At 48.3% G+C, this 22,015-nt stretch overlaps 1 protein-coding gene across 1 annotated transcript; it reads right to left on the bottom strand.

The window, feature by feature from the left end:
- Window positions 1-697: 697 nt before the first annotated feature.
- Window positions 698-21,526, bottom strand: LOC117881506 (ovomucoid-like). The gene is made up of 7 exons (XM_034778855.1): window positions 21,449-21,526; window positions 19,952-20,072; window positions 15,238-15,346; window positions 14,662-14,684; window positions 2,677-2,702; window positions 1,591-1,706; window positions 698-900 (listed from the first exon to the last, which is right to left on the bottom strand). The coding sequence occupies exons 1-7, from the start codon at window positions 21,524-21,526 to the stop codon at window positions 855-857; spliced, it is 519 nt and encodes a 172-aa protein (XP_034634746.1). The 3' UTR covers window positions 698-854.
- Window positions 21,527-22,015: the final 489 nt, after the last annotated feature.

Genomic DNA, 22,015 nt, shown 5'->3' with positions numbered 1-22,015 from the left:
AGGGATAGCTCAGTGGTTTGAGCATTGGCCTGCTAAACCCAGGCTTGTGAGTTCAATCCTTGAGGGGGCCACTTAGGGATCTGGGGCAAAATCAGTACTTGGCCCTGCTAGTGAAGGCAGGGGGCTGGACTCAATGACCTTTCAAGGTCCCTTCCAGTTCTAGGAGATGGGCCAGAGAGAGAGACTGACTCTGTAGTTAGGAGCTGCTCTGGCTTCAGATGTGGGGAACCCTGGTTCAAATCCCCTTTGCTCATCAAGCAGTGGAGGGAATTGAGCCAGGGTGTGTGTCTCTCTCTCATTACCATTGTATCTTTAGTGGTAAGACAAGACACCCATGGTACAGATGGGGAACCGAGCCACAAAGTTCAAGATCACACAGGGAATATGTGGCAAAGGTGAGAATTATTAACACCTGTCCAGCCAGCTCCTAGGCGAGCTGTTCTCTCAGAGACACTGATGTAGGACTTAATCAACTGGTGCCACAGCCCTGGGTGTGGTTCCTGCTCTCTTTTTGATGTACTTGTCATTTTCCTCTCTAGAAAAGGAAATGTGATGCTGTAGTACAGAAATCTCCCATAAATTGGGCCCCCTGGTGCACATTGCTAGTATTACACACTATTCTCAGGCACTGTCTCACTTCAGCCCTTCTCTGTTTGTTTGTGACGGAAAAAGGAAACAATTAAAAAATTCTGCTGAGTTCACTTTATTGGACAAGCAAATTGGAGACACTGTCGTCCCCAGCAGTTCCCGGGGAGAAGGGTGTGTGGAGACCGTGGCTGGGAGCAGGGATCTGCAGCGGTTGGTGGAGAGCGAAAGCAGAAGGGCAGCTTTTAACACTCAGCAGCGAGGAGGCTTCAGCATTTTCCAAGATGCTCCAATCGAACACTTCCCTGACTTCTCCTATAAAAGGAGCAAAACAGACTCAGGCACTGCTGGGGATAAGAGACGTTCAACTCCGTGCCACAGACACAAGCTAGGACCTGGTGCCTGGGAACAGCCCAGTCTGTCTCAGACACTGGCCAATTCCTGATGTGTCAGAGGAAGGTTCAAGCCCCTTTTTTAACTTCTTGCCGGAGGCAGAGCAGTCTGGACAGGAGGGGGCTCTGGCTTTTCCTTTAGGGTTTTAGACCTTGTTCCACAAAGACAGTCAGTCTGAGCCCATTCAAACTTTGAATTAACATTTTTGCCGTGGGGCACGTGGCTCCCACAGCCCTGGAAACCCTGTAGACCCCTCTCCTGATGTTCTCAGAGGTGCAGTTCACCCCTTGCGGGGGTGTGGCAGAAGAGGCCGGGCACCAAGGCAGTTCACAAAAGAAGGCTCAGGAAGGACTGAACTGCGGGCACAGGCTGTGTGCCAACTCCCTGCATGCCTGGATTTCATTCAGGGAGCAGAAACAGCTTCCAGTGAATTTTGATTCCTCTGGAGCTGGTCTGGGTGAGGCGCTTCACTGAGAAACCTTCTCACTGGGCCAGAATTATAGACTGGTCTATAGAAGCAGAAGCAAAATGGAGAGAGGGCCTCCCTCCTGGGAAGAAAATCAGGAAGTCAGAGCAGCTCTACTCATTTTAGTGACCGTTGCTCCCACTTACTTGACGGCCTTGCAGAAGGAACATTTGTTGCCGTATGTCATGCCATCCGTGCCACAGTGGGGGTTGGACTCCCTTGTGCAGTACATGCCGTCGTCCATGAACTCCTTGCAGTCAAACTGCAAAAGTAATAATAAAACCCATTAAAACTCCTTCCCCCCCTTCGTTTTCCTCCACGACTCTGATAATCAATTGACTCACTTTAGTCTTTCTACTGAGAGGAGTTAAAACAGCAGCAAGGGCGCTGCCTGCTCCCTGGAGAGAGAGATCCTTCCACGACCAACAGATGTGGCTTCAGAAGGAGCATCTCCACAGGGCTGTAACCACCTACTTATCAAGAAGAAATTCTGGTTTCCCAAACAGGTTGGCCCCGTCATGTCAGAAGCAAATAGATATCAACACTCTTAACACCAATCAGTCTCCAGTGCGGCTAGCTCCCTGCGGCTCGGAGCCAGACTGTCCTAGCTGAGTGCACCGACCTTTCCGAGGCACTCAGAAACTGGGTGAACAAGCTCAAGTCAGGCAGCTTCCGTTTGTTAGGAAAGGTTAAGACAGGCATCGGTATAACATAACGCTCGGTACCTTCCCACCGGATGGACAAGCGAATTAGAGTTTGTGAATGTCTCCAACCTGACAGTGAGTCAATTGGATTCCAATCGCATCGTACAGCTGGTCTGGCTTTGGTCACCTTCCAGTAATTGACTCTGCTATTGGGACATATATAGCCTGGCAGTCCCTACCCGCAGTGTCTCTCTCCTGGGAGAAGACTGGGCCGTGGGGCTAGAGTGAAAGAAGCAGTGTGACTCTGCTCTGGGATCCATTCTGCCGACACTGTGGTGTGCTGAGTCTGCATGGGTCTCATCACATGGACAGTCCATCTTGTGGGTCTGCCTGTGTCTCACAGCCCAGCTATATAATTGCATCCCATACACAAAGCTACATTGCCATGAGCGCCGGGGGAGCCTGGAAGCACCCATCGCTCCCCACTTTTTTGGGGGGGTTTTCCAGGGCCTGAGCTTTTCCTTACAAAGCCGTGTCTCCGGAATTGGGAGAAAGTGCAAAGTCAGAAGCAGAAACAGTTGCACTAACCTGGCCTCCATCTTTACTGGCCACATCTGGAATCAAAAACACAGAGAGACAAGATTTTACAAAGCCACCAACTATCTGAGAGAAGCTGAGTGAAAGCTAAGTCAATTTACAAAAAATCTTGAAAGTTACAATATTTTCCTTAATATGATCTCCTGCAGAACAGGCTGCGTGTGGGGGGAGGGGAGGGTTAATCAATCAATGATCGGAATTGTTGTGCAGGATTTGATTAATTGACCAAAACTATTAAGTGACTTATTACAACCACTCAGCTGTTGCATTGCATCCTGGGTACATTCAGCAAACTCCTTGGGGTGCTAGCTAACCCCTGCGGCAAGACAGCGATTGCAGCAGCGCTCAGCAGGCAAAGGGTTAAAAGGGAAGTTAAAAAAATATATATTGTAAGCTATGTGAGTGTTTGAGGTTGCAGCAGGTCTGAATAACTAAAGATGGCTGGTGTTGTCTGTGGCTTCTGAGGGCAGGGAGCGGAGACAAGGGCCCTGGTGGGGGGATGGAAAATTAGCCCGTCCGGGTGGTAATTAGCCAGTGCTGGTGATCAGCTGTAGACTCCTGGTCAGTCCTGTAGCCAGCAGTTCATCCCATGACTGCTTCCTCCGGGTCAGGACCCAGGGAGACCCGGTGCAGCGATACTGAGCAGGACTAGCTCCTGAGCCAGCCAGGGAGAACCATACCAGCTGTCTGTTTCCGTCAGCCACAACTGATCGATCCCCTTTCTGTTTCCTCAGCCCCCGACAGCCTGCAGTCAAGCTCTCGAGGTGAGTCCCTATCTCCAGCTGGGGGACATTGCAATGGCTTTAAGGAGGAACCTCCCAGCTGGGGGGTAGGTTAATGTAGCTCCTGGGGGCCTAGGTCGTGCACTCAGTGGGGGCTCGGTCTCAGGGCGGCTCCAGTTTCGCCTCCCGCAAGGCAGGGCTGCCATCGCCGCTCGCGGCCGCCTCCCCGCTGTTGCCAGGGTAGCGCTTTTGTCGTTAGCTCTAGTGACTGTTTGGCCTGCTTGAGCGTCTTCCAGCTTTGCTGCGACGCGACACGTCACGAAACTGCCACTTGTAATGAAATCTTGTGACGGAATCACTACGTCGGCAACGCTGGGGAAGGCAGAGCTGGTGGGACGGGGAGGGATGCCTGGGGGGGCAGGGGTGATGCCAAGCGGGGCTGGGGCTAAGCAGGGGGAGGGCACAGGAGAGAGCAAGGGGGTGTTGGGTAGGGAGAGGGCAGAGGGCATTTTGGGTGTTGGGGGAGCAGGTGGGCTCCGTGAGGGGCCTCTGGAGGGTCCCCATTCCCTCACGGGGAGCTGAGTGGCTCTGGTGGGGAGGCAGCCCTGGGCTGCTGCCTGCCCCGGAGAACTCGGCTGCGGGGTGCTTCTCTGGGACGGACTATGCAGTGTCGGCCTTACCCCGCCCCTCTTGGGGTTTTCTGTACCTGGAGGAGCAGGTCGTGGTGGAAGGGGCACAGCCTGGCTGGAAGGTGGCCGATGTGAGCAGGAGATACGGCGGCTCTCTGCTCCGGAAGGAGAGACGGCAGCTGAGCCCGGGTCTGGACTCTGGGGGGGGGTCCTCCTGGCCCCAGGGAGACCCCCCCACCCCTAGACCCAGCTCTCCACTACAGAAGGAGAGACAGCGGCTAGGCAATCAGAAGTACTGGAACACCGTTGTGCTGGCACGACACGGGCACTGCCCTAACACCCCTCCTCTCCGGGCTGCCAAGGACTCAGCATCTTAGGACACCCATGCGTGCCACAGGCAGCTTGGCTGGAGCCTCAGACATCCAGCTGGCCACTCCTGGCTGCCAGGAGCCACTGGTGCACCTGCTCTGCTTACCAGCTAGGCAGCAACTCTGCCTCCCCTCCCCACCCAACTGCCCCCTAAATATCCATCCCGGCTTCTCCCCCACCCACCCAGCACCCCCTAGACATCCGAGCCCACTCCCCGCAGAAACCCCAATTACCCATCCACCTAATCCAACCTGCGCTAGCAATTTTTATGCGTCCCCATGTTTTATCACTGCTGCTTCGGGCAGGCTGTGTGGTACTGGGGGCCTGTGCTTTAAGGGCTGAGCTTCCCAGAGACAGAGACTGGGCAGGGCATTGTGACAGCCTTGTTGTCAGGCCGGGACACAGAATAAAGCAGAGCTCTGGAGAGCAGCGTAAGTCCCCGCTGATCACTGAACACCACAGGCTGTGTTGACCGTAAGCTGCAGTTTATGGCTCTGTGCAAATCTTTGGGAAATTAGCTCAATAAATACTTCACGTAACATGTCACAGGTGGAGCGTGACAAGACTTATCAGCTGTGCCCTCAGATGCCCCAAACAGGCTTATATAAGACCACAGGGCCTTCTGGTGTCCTCCTCCCCTGGAGCTCTGGTGGATCTCTGCCCTAATTAAGTTTCACTTTGAGCTGGGTGAATAAGCCATGATCAATCACTGATTCCGTGCCTGTCCCCTCTCTTTGCCCATGCGCAGCCCCTATTAGCAGAAATCTGTGCTGCATTCTTTGCTCAGTTTCCATGTTATCTCAGCCCTGACATCCAGTAATCAAGGCTCCCTAGGCCTAGAGATGTTAGCCAGGGCTATGTACAAGCTGCAGGAAGAGTTACTCACCCGAGAAGAAGAAGAAGAAAAGAGACAGGCCGAGTAGCACAAAGAAACCTGTTGTCTTCATGGCTGTTTAATGCAAGGCCAACAGCCTACTCAGTAGATGCGCTCTCAGCAATAAACCCACAGCGAGTGCTCATGTACCTGCCTCTCCAGCTCTTTATATACACACGGGCACGTTCACATTCCTCACCTGCATTATGAAAACTTTCTCCCTCTCCTGTCTCAAGGTTTCTAAAGTAATCATTGGCCCTAGGAACCAGCTGCCGTTCACGAGGCTCCATCCCAGGTGTTAGGAATGTAGCCCTATCCACATCAAACCCAGAGAACTGGGTTAAGTATGCAAGTCACACGCTACGGCTTGTAAATGGCTCCGCCAATGGTAATCTCCCTTTCTCCAATAATCACAGGATTCTCACGAGGGAGAACTTTCAAAGCAGTGACTCAAGAGGGAGGCTGGTAATTGTCCTGCAACGGGGGCCCTTCCCGAGTCCCTGCAGTGGGGTTTTGCAGCGCAGCAGGCTGGCTCTTCAGGGACGTGTAGGAAATGACTCACACCAGGAGAATGGAGTGGGTGTGAAACCAGTGATTTGGTGCACCCTTTCTATTTTTGAAGTCAAGTCTACATTTGTTCAGCTGGGGTGGAGAGAGGCAGCGGAAAGTGACATGATTTCACGGCCGTTTGCAGAGTCCCAGATCAGGCATGCTGATGCTCCTCCTTCAGCTATTTCAACTAGGGCTATATGTTGTTTTTCAGTTCTCCTAAAACACAAGAGTACATCCTGGCCCCGGTCCTACCTTAGGTGTCAGCATGAAGGCACCTGCTCTTTGCCCAGCGCTTTCCAGTTACTCTCTGTGCAACCTGGGACCCAACACATACATTCAGTTTGCCCATCTGTACAAAGGGGATAACAAGTCCTTTGAGACAAGAAATGTTACGTATCGGTTTCATTTGCCCATCTCAGACAGACAGTTCCATTGAAGACAATGGGGCTTCTTGCGTAAGGCCATAGCAGGGTGAGATCTAGTATCTTTTGGTTCCTGGTACCTGTGTTGTCACACGGTGCCTTTGGATGCAAGTGGTTAGAAGAATCACATTAGCAAGGAAGAGCTATTGTCAGGTCAGTTCAACCAAGAATGGAAAGTGGTTCATGCAGTGTCACCATTGCTAACGGCTCTGAAAGCCCTCCAAGAATTACAAGGATAGGGGAAAGGAATTCACCATGTAGAAACCTGCCACTGAAATCAGAGGTGGGCTGGATCCAAACCTCAGATCACAGCGCTCCTAAAACAAGGGCAGAGTATTTACCATAGAGTCAGTCACAATTAAATATGTCACGTGTGAACTGCTAAGCCACCTTTGAGCTACCAGGCAATGGTGTTGTGCACTTACAGAGAATATCGGCACTAAGTCGTTAGTATGACTATCTGTGCGAGGACAGAAGGTTTTTTTGTTTCCTTAGCACCAGCCAGGTCTTCATACAATAAAGCAAAGAGCTGCTCAAAGATAGGTCAGTGATGCCCTCCAATGGGATTTGGGGGTAGAGGCTGAAGTGAAGAGTGCCCCATAACACAAACATTCCCTGAAAAAATCCAAGACAGGTTTGAAATGCGTCTGGTTTCGGTGCAGCTAAAAAAACCTGGGTTTGTTAAGTCTTTTGAAATGTAATTATTACTCCTCTGCCAGTGCAGATGCCTCTTAAACATTTGCAGAGACGCTGGACGGTGGCAGAGGAAACTTTGCCAAAGCCTATAAAATGTCATCAAAGTGGAGCTGGCTAGGACTGGTAAATTACCCTGGTGTCAATCACACATGATGTTTGTTGAGTGTGTTGTGATAATGTCTATGAAACAAGACATTAAGTGATGACAGTAGGAGGTAAACAAAGGGAATATTTGCATTAAGACACTCGCATACTTGAGGAAAACTACAGCCACCATGCGTTCTGTCCTTCTAGGTCACCCATCACCATGGCATCTGGGCACCTCAGTTCCTTACAACCCCCCCGGATCAGAGTTTATCCTGTGATGGAGCATGCCTGGATTGAGCAGAACATTAAGAAATGTGCCTAGGAAACAATCCTGCATGGGCCGAGTGGAGGACTAGACTAGAGGACCAACCAATCTTGTCAGCTGAATGATGGTTTTTTTCACCTTTCCCAGCAGCATCTGGAACTGGCCACTGGCTGCTCTGATCCGGGGTGGAAATTCCTAGCTCCCTAATTTGTTTGGGAGCGTCTGACCTGAGAGGGAAGGTTTGAAGATTGAGGGCCAGACTCTCAGCGGGGGAAATGGGTGTAGCCCCACTGAAGTCAGTCTGGCCCTGAGTTCTTACCGCGCTGTGGGCAAGTCCCTACAGAGTCAGCCAGTCACGTGGCCGATGGTAGCACAGGTCTCTGACCTGCCTGGTGGTGGCACAGCCGTGTAACCTGCACAGACTAGCTCGGGGCCCGTGCAGCACTTCTCTGCTGACTCACGCACTGCCCTTCCCTGAGCCTCTCGCAGGCCGCACGGAGCCCCGGGCAAACAGTGAACTGGACTCCTGCCTCCCTCAAAACCTGTGACACAGCCGAGGCCCGCGGGGACACCCCCGGAGTGGCAGACGGGGAGGGCAGCCCTGGCGACTCCTGCCTCAGGTTTGTGATTCAGATTCACAGATTCAACGTGATTCACATTGGAGAGAGTTCCCTGCCATGCTCATGTCTCCGCTCTTCCCCAAGGAAGCTACACCCGTTAGCCGACCAGGAGCCAGGGTAACCCACAGCCCACCTCTCCCCTGTAGACTTGGTGACGGTGCTGCCAAGGGCAGGAGGCAGAGCATGGTATAGTGATTTCCTGAGCAGCCTGTGGGACACTGGCAGCAGAGCTCTGAGCAGACACCGATTCCTCATTTCCCCCACTGTCAATGCCTCCTTCCGTCCAGGCTGGCATGATAGCTCTGCCTGTTCCCATCGCCTGGGGTGAAGGCGCGCTCCAGAAACCACATTTTATATTGCATTGAATTATTGATAAACTGGAACTATGGAGAATGCCAAGTTACTAGGTCTTCTACTGAAAATTGCGTTGTTTTAATGCTGGAAGGAGGGAGACAGCAGCCTAGCCCATGGTGGGAGGAGGCTGGACTGTTGCTATGCCAAGGAATGGAGTGAGCAAGGCCAGGAGGGGGGATTGGAAGTCCCAGATTGGACTCTACGGTGCATGCATCAGCTGCACAGCAAGCAAGTGGAAGGCAGAGAAAGGAAAGAGAGGTGAGAAGGCGTCAGGTCAGGCAGGATGTTGTTGTGATGGGTTGAATCACAGAAACCCCCTTGGGAACTGCCAAATGCAGTGCCAAGACTACTTCTGCTCCTGGTTTCCCTGCCAGCTCGGGACCCCAGCACCCTGTCTTGCTGAGCCAGACACGCCCGTCTGCTCCAGCACAGACCCAGGGTCTGAATTACATGCCCCGAAGCTGCAGGTTTATCTGAAAACAGCTCACAGAAGTGTTCTCGTCTTTAACACTCAGATGCCCAGCTCCCAATGGGGTCTAAACCCAAATAAATCCGTTTTACCCCGTATAAAGCTTATACAGGGTAAACTCATAAATTGTTCACCTTCTATAACATTGATAGAGAGATATGCACGGCTGTTTGCCCCCCTCCCCCAGTATTAATACATACTCTGGGTTAATTAATAAGTAAAAAGTGATTTTATTAAATACAGAAAGTAGGATTTAAGTGGTTCCAAGTAGTAACAGACAGAACAAGTGAATTACCAAGCAAAATAAAATAAAACACGCAAATCTAAGCCTAATACAGTAATACAACTGAGTACAGATAAAATCTCACCCTGAAAGATGTTTCAATAAGCTTGTATCACAGACTGGACGCCTTCCTAGTCTGGGCACAATCCTTTCCCCTGGTACAGCCCTTGTTCCAGCTCAGGTGGTAGCTAGGGGATTCCTCATGATGGCTCCTTTCTTTGTTCTGTTCCACCCACTTGTATATCTTTTGCATAGGGTGGGAATCCTTTGTCCCTCTGGGTTCCCCCCCACCCTTCTCAATGGAAAGACACCAAGTTAAAGATGGATTCCAGTTGAGGTGACGTGATCACATGTCATTGTAAGACTTCATTACCCACTTGCCAGCACACACGTATACAGGAAGACTTGCAAGTACTGTAAAACACAGCCGTCTGCAGTCAATTGTCCTGGTTGATGGGAGCCATCAAGATTCCAAACCACCATTAATGGCCCACCCTTTGCATAATTACAGTAGGCCCTCAGAGTTATATTTCATATTTCTAGTTTCAGATACAAGGGTGGTACATTTATACAAATAGGATGATCACACACCCACACTCAGTAGATTATAAACTTTGTAATGATACCTTACAAGAGACCTTTTGCATGAAGCATATTCCAGTTACATTAGTGTATTTTCATAAAATCATATAGAGTGCAACGTCACACCCTCCTTCTGAACTTACTGCCAGTGACTTGGACACTGACCATGGTGGAGGCAGTATACCTAAAATTCATTTTTGAGCTCCCCTCTTGGGCAGACACTCCTGTGTCCCCCAAAAGGGAAAGAGACCCTGATCCAGCTATTGGCTCACAGCTACCAGCTATGATAGACCTTTCACTGGCCAGCAAAATCCCCCCCCCCCCTTCACTCAGGCTGAGCTTGCTTCCAGCTACACAGTCCTTGGGGTCTGTTCCCACCGCAGCAGTCACCAGGACCCCAACTTCCAGCTCCAGGATACATGTCTCTGTGCCCCTCTTCCACTCCATTACAGCCAGTTCCTGCTTCTGAGTCTTAATTGCTTTGTCTTTTAAGTCCAGGGTTTGCTGGTGGGCAGCCTTTTCCCAGGCAACTTGCACATCAATTTCCATTTGTCTTCCCTTGAGACCGTCACTCGATGAGCTGGGATACCACTGAGAACCCCCTCCTGCCAGAACAGGCACCCCTCCACTCCTGTCTTGCTAAGTTAGGCTATGTCTTCACTGGGGGGGGGGTCAATTTAAGATACGCAAATTCAGCTATGCGAATAGCGTAGCTGAATTCGACGTATCCGAGCTGACTTACCCCGCTGTGAGGACAGCGGCAAATTGACCGCCGTGGCTCCCCCGTTGACGGCGCTTACTCCTAACTGGGCTGGTGGAGTACGCGCGTCGATTTGGGGATCGATTATCGCGTCCCGACAATACATGATAAATCGACGCCCCGAGAGATCGATTTTCTACCGCCGATCTGGGTGGGTAGTGAAGAAGTAGCCTTAGACACTCCAGTCAGCTTCAGCACAAACACAGAGGTTGGGTCACACCCGTCTGCAGTTCACTGAAACTGAGATGCATTCAGCCCAGGGGCTTCTTAGTTAACAGAGACTTTCCCAGCGCCCAGTGTTCAGCCTTTCTGGGCAATTTGCAACTTGTATAATTCTAGCTTCTTCTGATCTTTAATCTTATTTATTTTGTTTCCTTTTCTGTCCCTACTTCCCTTACCTGAAATAAACAAACAGAAAATAACAAACCAGTAACCACTTTGTCTGTTCTCCAGCCACCACACTTAAAACTCACTTAAAATCACTACCAGTGTCTCAAAGCAATCTAAAACCCAAATCAATCCGTTTTACAGGGTAAACTCATAAATTGTTCACCCTCTATAACACTGATAGAGAGATATGCACAGCTGTTTGCTCCCCCACGTATTAATACATACTCTTGGTTAATTAATAAGTAGAAAGTGATTTTATAAAATACAAAAAGTAGGATTTAAGTGGTTCCAAGTAGTAACAGACAGAACAAAGTGAATTACCAAGCAAAATAAAATAAAACATGCAAATCTAAAGCTAATACAGTAATACAACTGAGTACAGATAAACTCTCACCCTGAAAGATGTTTCAATAAGTCTCTTTCACAGACTGGACGCCTTCCTAGTCTGGGTACAGTCCTTTCCCCGGAGCACCCACGGAGTCTGTGATTATGATTTATATCAGTGGGTCTCAAACGTTTGTACTGGTGACCCCTTTCACACAGCAAGCCTCTGCGTGCGACTCCCTCCTCCCCACTTATAAATTAAAAACACTTTTGAATATATTTAACACTAGTATAAATGCTGGAGGTGAAGCGGGGTTTGGGGGTGGAGGCTGACAGCTCGAGACCCCCCACCTAATAAGCTCATGACCCCCAGTTTGAGAACCCCTGGTTTATATCAAAGCAGAAAGCGAGTTGCTATAATGTTGCAAAGTTGCATAATAAACTCCAGTAAGAGGCGTGTTACTGGCGTTCCGCTTTCTGTTCTCATAGAGACAGACTCAGATTCCAAGGCCAGAAGGGACCATCATCTCATCTCGTGTGATCTCCCGCCCATCTCAGGCCACAGAACCTCACCCACCCACTCCTGTCATAGCCCCTAACCTCTGGCTGAGTTACTGACATCCTCCCTTGCAACTCCACGTGTTAGTATTACTAATCATGTTTATTACAGTCGTACGGTACCTAAGGGCCGGGACCCTGGAGGCCATAACGCCTTGCCCAAAGAACAAACTGAGGCAAAGAATGCCGCTGAGTTTACTTTATTGATCGAGCCAACAGAGAGACCGAGAAGCCCCGGTGAGCTGCCAGAGCCTGGGGTGAAGAGAGAACGTATTCAGCATTCCCCATACCGCTTGAGGTGAAGTTTTCTGTTACTTATTCTGGAGAGACGAGGGGGTGGGGGGAGAGATTGATTAGCAAGGAGTAGCCCTGGAGGAATAGCCTCCCCCATTACTCTGCTAACCAGCTAAAATACACTTCTCTGATGCTTGGTCCCTTTTCCTTGCTGCTTGTGACAGTCATTTCATGCCAGCCAGTGACAGGGGTTTGGAAAGGGACTAATAACTTTTGAATGCTTCTGCTTCAAACCCAGTTTAAACCTCTACAGGTGAGGGATGCAGGAGGACCGCGGGCCAGTAACTGGGGACCTGGACTGAATTCTAAGGGAAGCGGAAGAGAAATGAGACTCATCTGGCTAAGCAGCTGCAGTATTTGTCTCGGCTAGGGGGTTATGTAGAATGCATGTGGACCTGAAGAAAGAGAACCAGGTTTCAAGAGGGTGCTAGATTTGTGAGGAGCGATGGGGGTGCTCTGGGCTGCAAGCAGAATTGGGGGGATGCAGGACAAACATCAGCATGCTGTCATGCCCAAACAAACAAAGGAAGTATTTCTTCACACAACACACAGTCAACCTGTGGAACTCCTTGCCGGAGGATGTTGTGAAGGCCAAGACAATAACAGGGTTCAAAAAAGAACTAGATAAATTCATGGAGGATAGGTCATAGAATCATAGAATCATAGAAGATTAGGGATGGAAGGGACCTCAGGAGGTCATCTAGTCCAACCCCCTGCTCAAAGCAGGACCAATCCCCAACTAAATCATCCCAGCCAGGGCTTTGTCAAGCAAACACGGGGAAGGTGGAGAAGAGAAACAAAGATACACATTACATAAATAGCTACTTTCCCCAGCTGCCCCTAAGCCTGGCCATCGTCGCTGGGCCAGTTCCTGGTTGGGGTTGGTATGCAGCAGAAGAGGATCTTGAGAAAGGAGGAAGAGGCCTTGCAAATCAGACTGGGGAGGACCAATCACAATGCTCTGACAATTGTTCTAGATTTCTCAATCTCTCCTGCTCTGGAGGGGAAGGAGAGCTCACTAGAGCTGGGTGAATAATGATTTCTTTTCTGCTTTGTTGGTAATTTCAAAAAGGTCTAGATAAGTGGAAAGGGGGATGGGTTGCAAGGAACAGCTTTCAAGCTTCACAGAGCTCTTATACCCGTGTATAGTTTCTGTTTCGACCAAACTCCCAAATCTTCAACATTTTTGGAAAATGGAAAAGGGAATTAATCATTTTGTTTTGATTTTAAGCATTTTAAAACATTTTTGATTTTTTTTAAAAATACAATTAGAGGGAAATTTGAAGCAAAAAGCCATTTCAAGCTGAAAATATTTTGCTCAAAAAATGTTGAAATGAAAATGTTCTGATTTTTTTCTGATTTTTTAAAATGAAAAATTCAACAAAAGGGACACAAGGTCATTGAACGTTTGTGTCCTGAATCTGCATTTTTTTTTTTAGCGAAAAACATTTCATTTGAAAAATGTTGCCAAGTTCGAAGTTCAGCATGTAGCATGTTCTCTGTGTTGTCTTGACACTGACACTGGTCGCCTTCTGGGAGACAATAAAGATTGAGCCTCAAAATATAGGCCAGGATTTCAAATCTCAATTTCCTGCCATATCCTTCACAGACGTTATTGTATTGAGTTTCTGTATTGTTGTGGCCCAGGATTGTATGTAACGTCTCTGGGGGGGATGTGACAGATGTAAGACCTGAGAGTTCAAAAGACTGTATGGAAAATGTGCCAGACAAGAATGGACTTTTGGGACGATAAGTGTGAAGTGGATTTCCATTAATGCAAATTCCCCAATTCTGGTTATGCAAACACGGAGCCGTCTGAAATTATGTCCCGAGGAGAGGGTCATTGTCTGCTAATTAGCTGTTACAGAAGGCCAGGATCAAAGACCCGAGCTGTATAAAGAAAGGGCTGACCTGCCCAGTCTGGGTGATGGTTCTGAATCTCAAATGGATGAATGCATAACCCTGGGGAAAACCCAGTCGTGGGTTCTGAAGGACTAAAACCTACCAGAGCCCTCACTTAAAGCTGGGGGTGACCAAGGAACTGCCTATGCCTCTGTGGGATTTCGGAGAAAACCTCCTTAAGCTCTTTTGAAAATCACCACCTATAGATCTGTGTAGGTTTCTATGGTGCCCACCACCCTCATGCAGCAAATATTCGCACATAGCCAAAACACTCAGGTAAAATGTAGTCTGCTGGTGGAAAATTCAAGACCAGAAAAAGAGGTGATTTTCTTGGAATCAGTCAATTTTATGAACTATTCACTGAAATCCCTTAATTATATTCAGATGGCTGAAATTTTGTGTAGCTTTTAAAACAAAATGTAAGGGATACTTGATCACATGTGACACTATTATGCAATTGTGTTTGAACTAAAAAGCACATGGAGTATATTAAATTAACAAGGGGCCTTGACAAATGCATTATGGATGAAATTGACCCCTCTGCACAAGGCAATTAGGTACATTGGCCTTGCATTGGCCCTCAATGGTGGAGTACATTCCACCTTATATCATTAGTAGTTAGTGTTTATTTTTATCCGTTGCACCATGTGGAAACAATAGATCCAACCCCCAGGGATTAAGTGTCTCAATTCTACAGCAAGGGAGTCATTTCACTCTTTGAGGCACCTCTATTCTTTCATTGGTGTTTAGTGTTTTTCCATATGTGCCTATCTGTGATTGACCTAGGAATCAGGGTCAAATGACAAAGAAGATCTGAAACTCACCTGACCTGCCCCAGTGGCAACACCTGGAACAAAAAACAGAGACAAAAAAGATAAAAACAAAGCAGGATCTTTGATAAACATCCGTTAGGAAACATTAATCCTAAAGAACAACCAAATACACTATCTTAACCCTGGAAACCAACTGTTCTTTCCTGTACTGATGGCCACAGCTAATATTATATCTCCTCTGAGTAAACATCAGATAATGTTCTAAGGCTGGAATTTTCTGATTGTTTAATAAAAACAGAGTTTTCGGTTGCTCCTTAATGATGAAATGCAATATGAACTTCACCTCTGCGACCCACGAGTCCTGGTAACGTCCTATAGGTTCAAGAAGGACTGAGGTGGTACAGAGGTCTTGTAGGAGCTCTCTGCACAGGAATGAATTTCATCCAAGGAGAAATCCCATACCAACCCACTGTCTTGGAACTCTTCCCAGCACAAGCCACTAGTTCAGTGCCCCCTCTTCAAGGATGTGCATATAGCACTGACTTCATCCGCACATAGGCTTGGCTTCAAGAAGGCTAGAGATATCCGCCCAAAGGCATTACACAGCCTACAACAAAATCAACTCACCGGGAAAATAACTGAAAAGCGCAAGACCGAGCAGCCCAAAGACACCTCTTATCTTCCTGTGGCGGTGATGGTTGAGTGAGAGTCAAGTCTGTAGGTTTCTCAGACTCCACTGTCAGCGCTCACTATAGATATAATGTGTGGGTGTGTCCCCAACCTTGACTCTGACGTCACCACCCTAAAGTCATTGTTTGCTCTGGAAGCCGGCGGATTTTTATTGAGGCTTGTACTGAGCTGTAAAGAGTGTTTTCTTATCAGCGAGATGCCCAGGAGAATGCAGTAAACGCACAGGCGGCACCCAGCTTGTTAACAAAGGGGCTTGCTGTACAGTGGGCCCTTTGTCTTTCCCGGACAATGAGCACATTGCGTGTGCAGTGGAAGCTATGAAATTGCAGGGAGGAATCTGGCAATGTGAACAGGCCTAGCCGTTAAGTTGTTACGTTGAACGATATTCAGATTGCATGCTGCATTACATATGTCGTAAGATATTCTAGGGGGCAGCAGCTTTTGAATCAGTTGTTTGGGGTGACAAATATAGGGTTTATATGGGATTTTAAAGGGGCCTGAATCTGGGCCTCTGCAGATTACCCACTCATTCTATGGACACGTAGGGAGGTGTGAGGACTTGCCATACTGTCCTTCCCCATCCTCTCCCGGGTTTTCTTGCAGTGTTAGGTTTCAGAGTAACAGCCGTGTTAGTCTGTATCCGCAAAAAGAAGAACAGGAGTACTTGTGGCACCTTAGAGACTAACAAATTTATTAGAGCATAAGCTTTCGTGGACTACAGCCCACTTCTTCGGATGCATATAGAATGGAACATATATTGAGGAGATATATATACACACATACAGAGAGCATAAACAGGTGGGAGTTGTCTTACCAACTCTGAGAGGCCAATTAAGAGAAAATTAGGTTTCTCACTGACAGATGGTCAGCTAGGACCTCAGCTGGAAGTCTGGGTTTGGAAACAATGGGTAAAGGTGAACATGTGTTTGGCGGGGTGAATTCTGTGCCAAAGAATACGCAAGTTTCTAATCATCAGAGGAGTGAAGTTCTGGAACAGCCTCCCAAGGGGAGCAGTGGGGGCAAAACTATCTAACTTGTTTCAAGACTGAATTTGAGAAGTTTATGGAGGGGATGGTATACCGAGGTTGCCTACAATGGCATATGACCCATCCACAACTGCTATTAGCAAATACAGTAGAACTCCATTTAGCCGACCCTCCATTATCTGGCGCTCTGTATTAACCGAACAGCCAGGACTCCGGGTCCAGAAGTGGCCAATCTCTCCTGTGGCCACTAGATGGCGATGCAGCCTTGCTCTTTCCCATTCTCTGGATTATCCAAATTCTTGATTAGCCTATCTATCCATGGTCCCAATTAGACAGGATAAATGGGGTTCTGCTGTATCTCCAACAGCTGGAGATGGGACACTAGATGGGAAGGGTTCTGAGTTACTACAGAGAATTCTTTACCAGGTTTCTGGCTAATGGGTCTCCCCCACATGTTCAGGGTTTAACTGATCACCATATCTGGGGTTGGGAGGGCATTTTCCCCACGTCAGATTGGCAGAGACCCTGGGAGGTTTTGCCTTCCTCTGCACTATGGGGCACAAGTCACTTGCTGGTTTGAGCTAGATTTTCTGTAAATCAGGTCCTTAAACGACGATTTGAGGACGTCAGTAAGTCAGCCAGAGATTGTGGACCCATTGCAGGAGTGGGCGGGTGAGGTGCTATGGCCTGTGATGTGCGGGAGCTCAGACTAGATGATCATGATGGTCCCATCTGGCCTTAAAGTCTGTGAGTCAAGTATAGGCCTCATTAAAGCATTATAGATGAGGGTAGGGCCCTTGCAACAGAATGAGCCATCATTAAATGCCACATGCACTGCCATGAAGACTGAAAAGCAAATATAGACACTGCATACAAGAGATCCTTTGTACTAAGGAAGTCATGTAGGCAAAGGTTTGGTCTTTAGAGACCGCATCCCACCTTCAAATGGGCAGGGAGTGAATTAAAGGGACCCTGAGTTTTTAAATAGAAAATCAGAAACATCTTTCTTATTATCCTGGGAGACGCTGCTGACTCTTGGCCTAGGTGGGCAGGTTATCATTGCTGGTCGCTGAGGGTGAGTCCCACGGCAATCCGAGGGGTGACTGCAGCGAGGGTAGGCGTACCCGCAGGAGTCTGACCCATTGCTAATAATGACAGTGTAGATGGGGCAGGACAGGCTTCAACCCGGACTAGCAATGTGGGTACATACCTAGGGTCCCGTGGGGCTGGTGCAGCCCCTGCTAAAGACTGTGCCGCATTCTATCCTGCTACTTTTAGCCATGCCAGCAGGGGTATGTCGACCCGAACTGCAAATGCACCTCAGTCTGCAGTGCAGATATACCCTGAAAAGGCAGAATGATTTTAGCTACGAGACTGCAGGCTTTGACTCACTGGCTCCAGTGAGAGTTTTGCCTGAGTCAGAATCAGGAACATCTTCTGGGTTTGGTCCTTTTCTCTGTAGTTTTGTTGGAAATATCACTCTCTGGCATAGTCCCTCCTGAGCTCACTGGAAAGGACTCGCATTCGTGAAACAGGAAGGCAAAAAATAATCACAAAGGAAGTTTTATGATGTTTATTTTTGAGGCTAAGACACTTCATGCGAGGCTGACACCAGCGTTTCAGGGTGGGGAGTATATTGTCTTACGATTGCATCTACACAGACAGTCAAGCCAAGTGCGCTAGTCTGAGTGTCTAAACCATTCAGCAGTTGAGGGATGGGCATTGTGCAAGTCTATGAGAGAGCCAGGCAGCCCGTGCCAGTGGGCGGAGCCTGCAGGGTGTGGGGTAGCAAAGGGTCCTGCTACAACATCCCAACAGGGTAAGCTGAGCCCCGTTTGGGGACTAAATCTAGGCAGGGGAAATTCCCTCCACTACAGGATTTCCTGGGTGACTTTTTATGGCCTGTGCTTCGTAGGAGGTCAGAGCAGACATGGACAGTGGCCCCTTCTTCTGCCTTAAAATCAATGCGTAATTATCATAATACTTAATTCTCCTATAGGGCTATTCATCAGCGGATCCCAGACTCTTCAATCACACCCCAGAGAAAATGATTCCCAGATAATTAGTGGAGGTAAAAATGAAAACATTTGCAATGTCTATCGTTACAATGGTCTCCAGCCCTCACTCTTTGGGACCATGAGTGAGTAGTTTTACAGTGACTAAGGTTCACTTTGGGATGCAGTTTGGATGACGGTGAGGAGATGACCCTGGGATTTCTTGGGAAGGATTTCCTCTAATTTTAGAACCAGCTGGAAAGACCCCAAAGCTGAAGAAACGTGCAGGGAGGCGAATACGCCGTGTACGTCAGCAGGTCAGTCAGGTATCATCTTGAGGAAGTTGAGGTACAGATTTCCTGGTCTCCTCTGCCAGAATGAGTGAGATCAACGTTTCCATGGACGCAGAGCTGAAAGAACCATTCCAGTCTATGTTTCCGGGTCTATAACCTCAGTACGAGAGAGAGGCTCCAGCGTGGTCATCTGAGAGAAAAAACATATGTAGCCGTTAGATAGCCCATACTCACCCCGAGCACTGCCCGTAAGATAGACCCATCATCAGAACACTTTTGATTTTTATTTAGGGGATTAGGGTTTTTTAGGGACTGAGATGGGGATATTGTTCGTTTGAAGACTGGCTTCTTTTATGGGGAGAATGGTTGTCAATTTGCTGCTAGTATTTGAGTTGATGTTGGACTGTGTGTGATGAATTATTATGGCAAGGGAGCCTAGGACATCCTTCTGTCTTTTCTATGCCAAAATGGAAATAAATAAAGGGGTCTGGCTGGTGGGTCTTGCCCACATGCTTAGGGTCTATCTGATTGCCATATTGGGTGTCGGGAAGGAATTTTCCTGAGGTCAGATTGGCAGAGACCCTGGTGGGGGGGTCACCTTCCTCTGCAGCATGGGGCACAGGTCACTTGCAGGTTTAAACTGGTATAAATGGCAGATTATCAGTAACTTGAAGTCTTTAAACCATGATTTGAGGATGTCAGTAACTCAGCCGGAGGTCAGGGGTCTATTGCCGGAGCGGGTGGGCCAGGTTCGGTGGCCTGCGATGTGCAGGAGGGCAGACTAGTTGATCATGAGGGTCCCTTCCGGCCTTAAAATCTATGAGTCTAATTAATAAAAACTGGATTTACCCCACACGTTCCCTCGTGTTCTTTCTTAACATCAACTCCTTTTCTAGAGAAAGAGAGAGAGAGAGCAGTTAGTGAAAACCACTGATTGCTATAGGAGATCAGTTCACTTCAATACCTTGTACAGAAACTACCAACATGTTTAATCAAAAATCCCTGTAGATCCAATAGGGAAGGGATCTATCTGGTAGGGAATATTTGCCACCAACTACCCACTGGTGCCAGCATCACTGAGCTATTAGTATTGGCCAACTGGTGCTCATTCCCCCCGATAAAGCTGCCTCGTCTGTCTGAACTCGACGTGCTGGGACGTGTAGTCTGGCTCTTTTTGGAGAGTTCTCCCCATCCCCCGTGAATTGAAGTGCTGTGAGGGGCCCTGGAAGGGTGTTGAGGGATGTGGGAGGATCGCAGAGGATAGCGAGAGGCTGCGATTCTAAGCAAAACTAGCCCATTATTCTCCTTCTTTGAGGAAAATACTTCCAGCAAAGGATATTCGCAGCTCGGCCCTGAGGTACATACGAGATTAACCTACAGATCTCGCATTCGTGCCAATAGGTGACACCATCCGTGCCGCAGACAAAGAGAACCACTTCTGGGCATAGTAACTCGCCATCGTACACAAACGGTTCTTGGTTGTACCGGGTGCAGTCAAGCTGCAGAAGTAATCAAATAAAATGAGTGTGGCCTTTATTGTAGGGAGTAATCGTCCTGCCCCTACATTCCTCATCTGGACTCTTCTCTCTATGATAGAGGAGAAGTCACTTGGGGCCGACATCTGCAATCGTTTGCTGCAGTCCGAATGGGGAGGTGGTCAGCAGGCGTCTTCTCCCGTTCTCCGGGGCTGATGGGAAAGGACATTGCAGCAATAGTCAGGCATGGGACGCTCCCTTACAACCATTCCTTGCTGTGGTCAGCATCATGTCTTCAAGACATCCCCTCCAGATTCCTGACCAGCAATTCAGGTCGCCCGAAGGAGAGAGCCAGTGCTGAGAGAAGCCATCCCAGGGGTTTCACTGAATCCAGTGCATGCTGGGAGCTGTGTCAGCGCTGTGTGAATTCTCACGCTGCCAGATGTGGCTGTTAAGTTCCACCGTTATGTGTCTTGCTATTAGAGCTGGTGGGAAATGGGAAGCGCTTCTGTAAAATACGTCCTTTTTTAGCATTCTCCTTTTGTATGGCAATAGTGGAACAGGGAAAACAACGGTGTGGCTACAGTTGCCTCTTAAGGTCTCTTGTCCAGTCCAGAGCATGTGAATGGCTGAGACACCTCCAGGATGAGCATGGAGTGGGCAATCGTCCGTGATGTGTCCGGCCATTAGCACTACACCACAGTCACAGTTTGGTGGCTCCCACACTTTCCATCTATGGAGTGAGTATGGGCATCTTCCATGTCGGGTGTCGATACGGTTTAGCGCTGCCCGTGTGAGCCATGGGGAGGAGAAGCCTGGGACTTGCACAGATGGGTCATTACATTGAAAAATTTCAACATTTTTCACCCTAGATCTATTCACTCCATAAGTATCACCAAGTAACCTGGGACAAAGCAGTCGTCAGGACAGAGATATCCCATACTGAGCGTTACTGAGTATTAGAACCTCCCTCCTGAAGCGCTCAGAGCCCAACATCATTATGTGGCAATTTCCAGAGGGTTAAGAAGAGATGTGAGGTAGATACAGGGAGAGCCAATTGTGGCTATGAAAGTACCCTCTGTTTCTGAATTCTAGGGTGTTTACATTTTTGGTATCATTTTCATTCCAACCCCCTATTTTCAGGTGTGTAATACATTTCTAAATAAAATACCTTTGGCAACTGATATTTTCATGGCCGGTCTCACAGCAGAAAGGAATTGTTTAATTGCTGAAAGTTTCATAGACACCTGTACAGGTAATTTGAGTTTTCAGAAGGTAAAAATAAGCATTTTTCAATAAGAAATTTTCAGACACTTTATTTACTCTTGGAAAACTCAACCCTCCTCGTTTTAAAATTTCAAAGTTGCAAGAGACTTGCGCCCCTCAGAGGGGACATATACTTTTGAGATGTCTGGAAATAAGGGCAGGTTTGAAATAATGGAATATTGCAGGCTGGCGATGTACTGCCGTACAATCATCGCTAACGCCAATATTTCTGACTGCGTCTAGACAATATGATCACAACGCAGTCAGCAAGTGATTTAAAAAGTGCTACACACCAGTGTGCTTTGTAAACAAAATGCATTTCCTTTCCAGTACCTTACCATGTAGCATTCGCTGCGCAGTATGTCACATTGCGCAGTGTTGCAAAACCAGCTCATGAAACGTGCTCTAGATATATGCACTAGGGGGCAGAGCTACCCTTGTTCTGGGAAACTTAACTAAGAGCCTAGGGCAGGTCAAAGCTCCTTTAGTGCTGCACAAGCACGTTTGCACAATATTTGTTCAGCGCAGTTTAGCTGCCCTGTTGCTCTCTGTATCTCACACAATCTAACCACAATTATGCTACATCCTGCAATGATATCTGGAGTTGTTAACTGTCTGGAAACCCGGGGCCAGATCCTCAGCCAGTATAATCAGCATGACTCAGTCTGAATCTCTGGGGTTTACTCGCTATGTGCTGTTTT

This window comes from Trachemys scripta, chromosome 8, assembly GCF_013100865.1.
Source record: "Trachemys scripta elegans isolate TJP31775 chromosome 8, CAS_Tse_1.0, whole genome shotgun sequence".
Lineage (NCBI taxonomy): Eukaryota > Metazoa > Chordata > Testudines > Emydidae > Trachemys > Trachemys scripta.
This window is presented reverse-complemented; position numbering and strand designations above follow the sequence as displayed.

Bases quoted from the DNA above. Each gene is read 5' to 3' on its own strand.
- LOC117881506 (XM_034778855.1), bottom strand. From the start codon at position 21,526: ATGATTGTACGGCAGTACATCGCCAGCCTGCAATATTCCATTATTTCA. The intron at 20,073-21,448 runs GTATATGTCCCC...TTACTTCTGCAG, and splicing joins TATTTCCAGACATCTCAAAA to CTTGACTGCACCCGGTACAA. The intron at 1,707-2,676 runs GTTAGTGCAACT...TTACTTTTGCAG, and splicing joins CCAGTAAAGATGGAGGCCAG to TTTGACTGCAAGGAGTTCAT.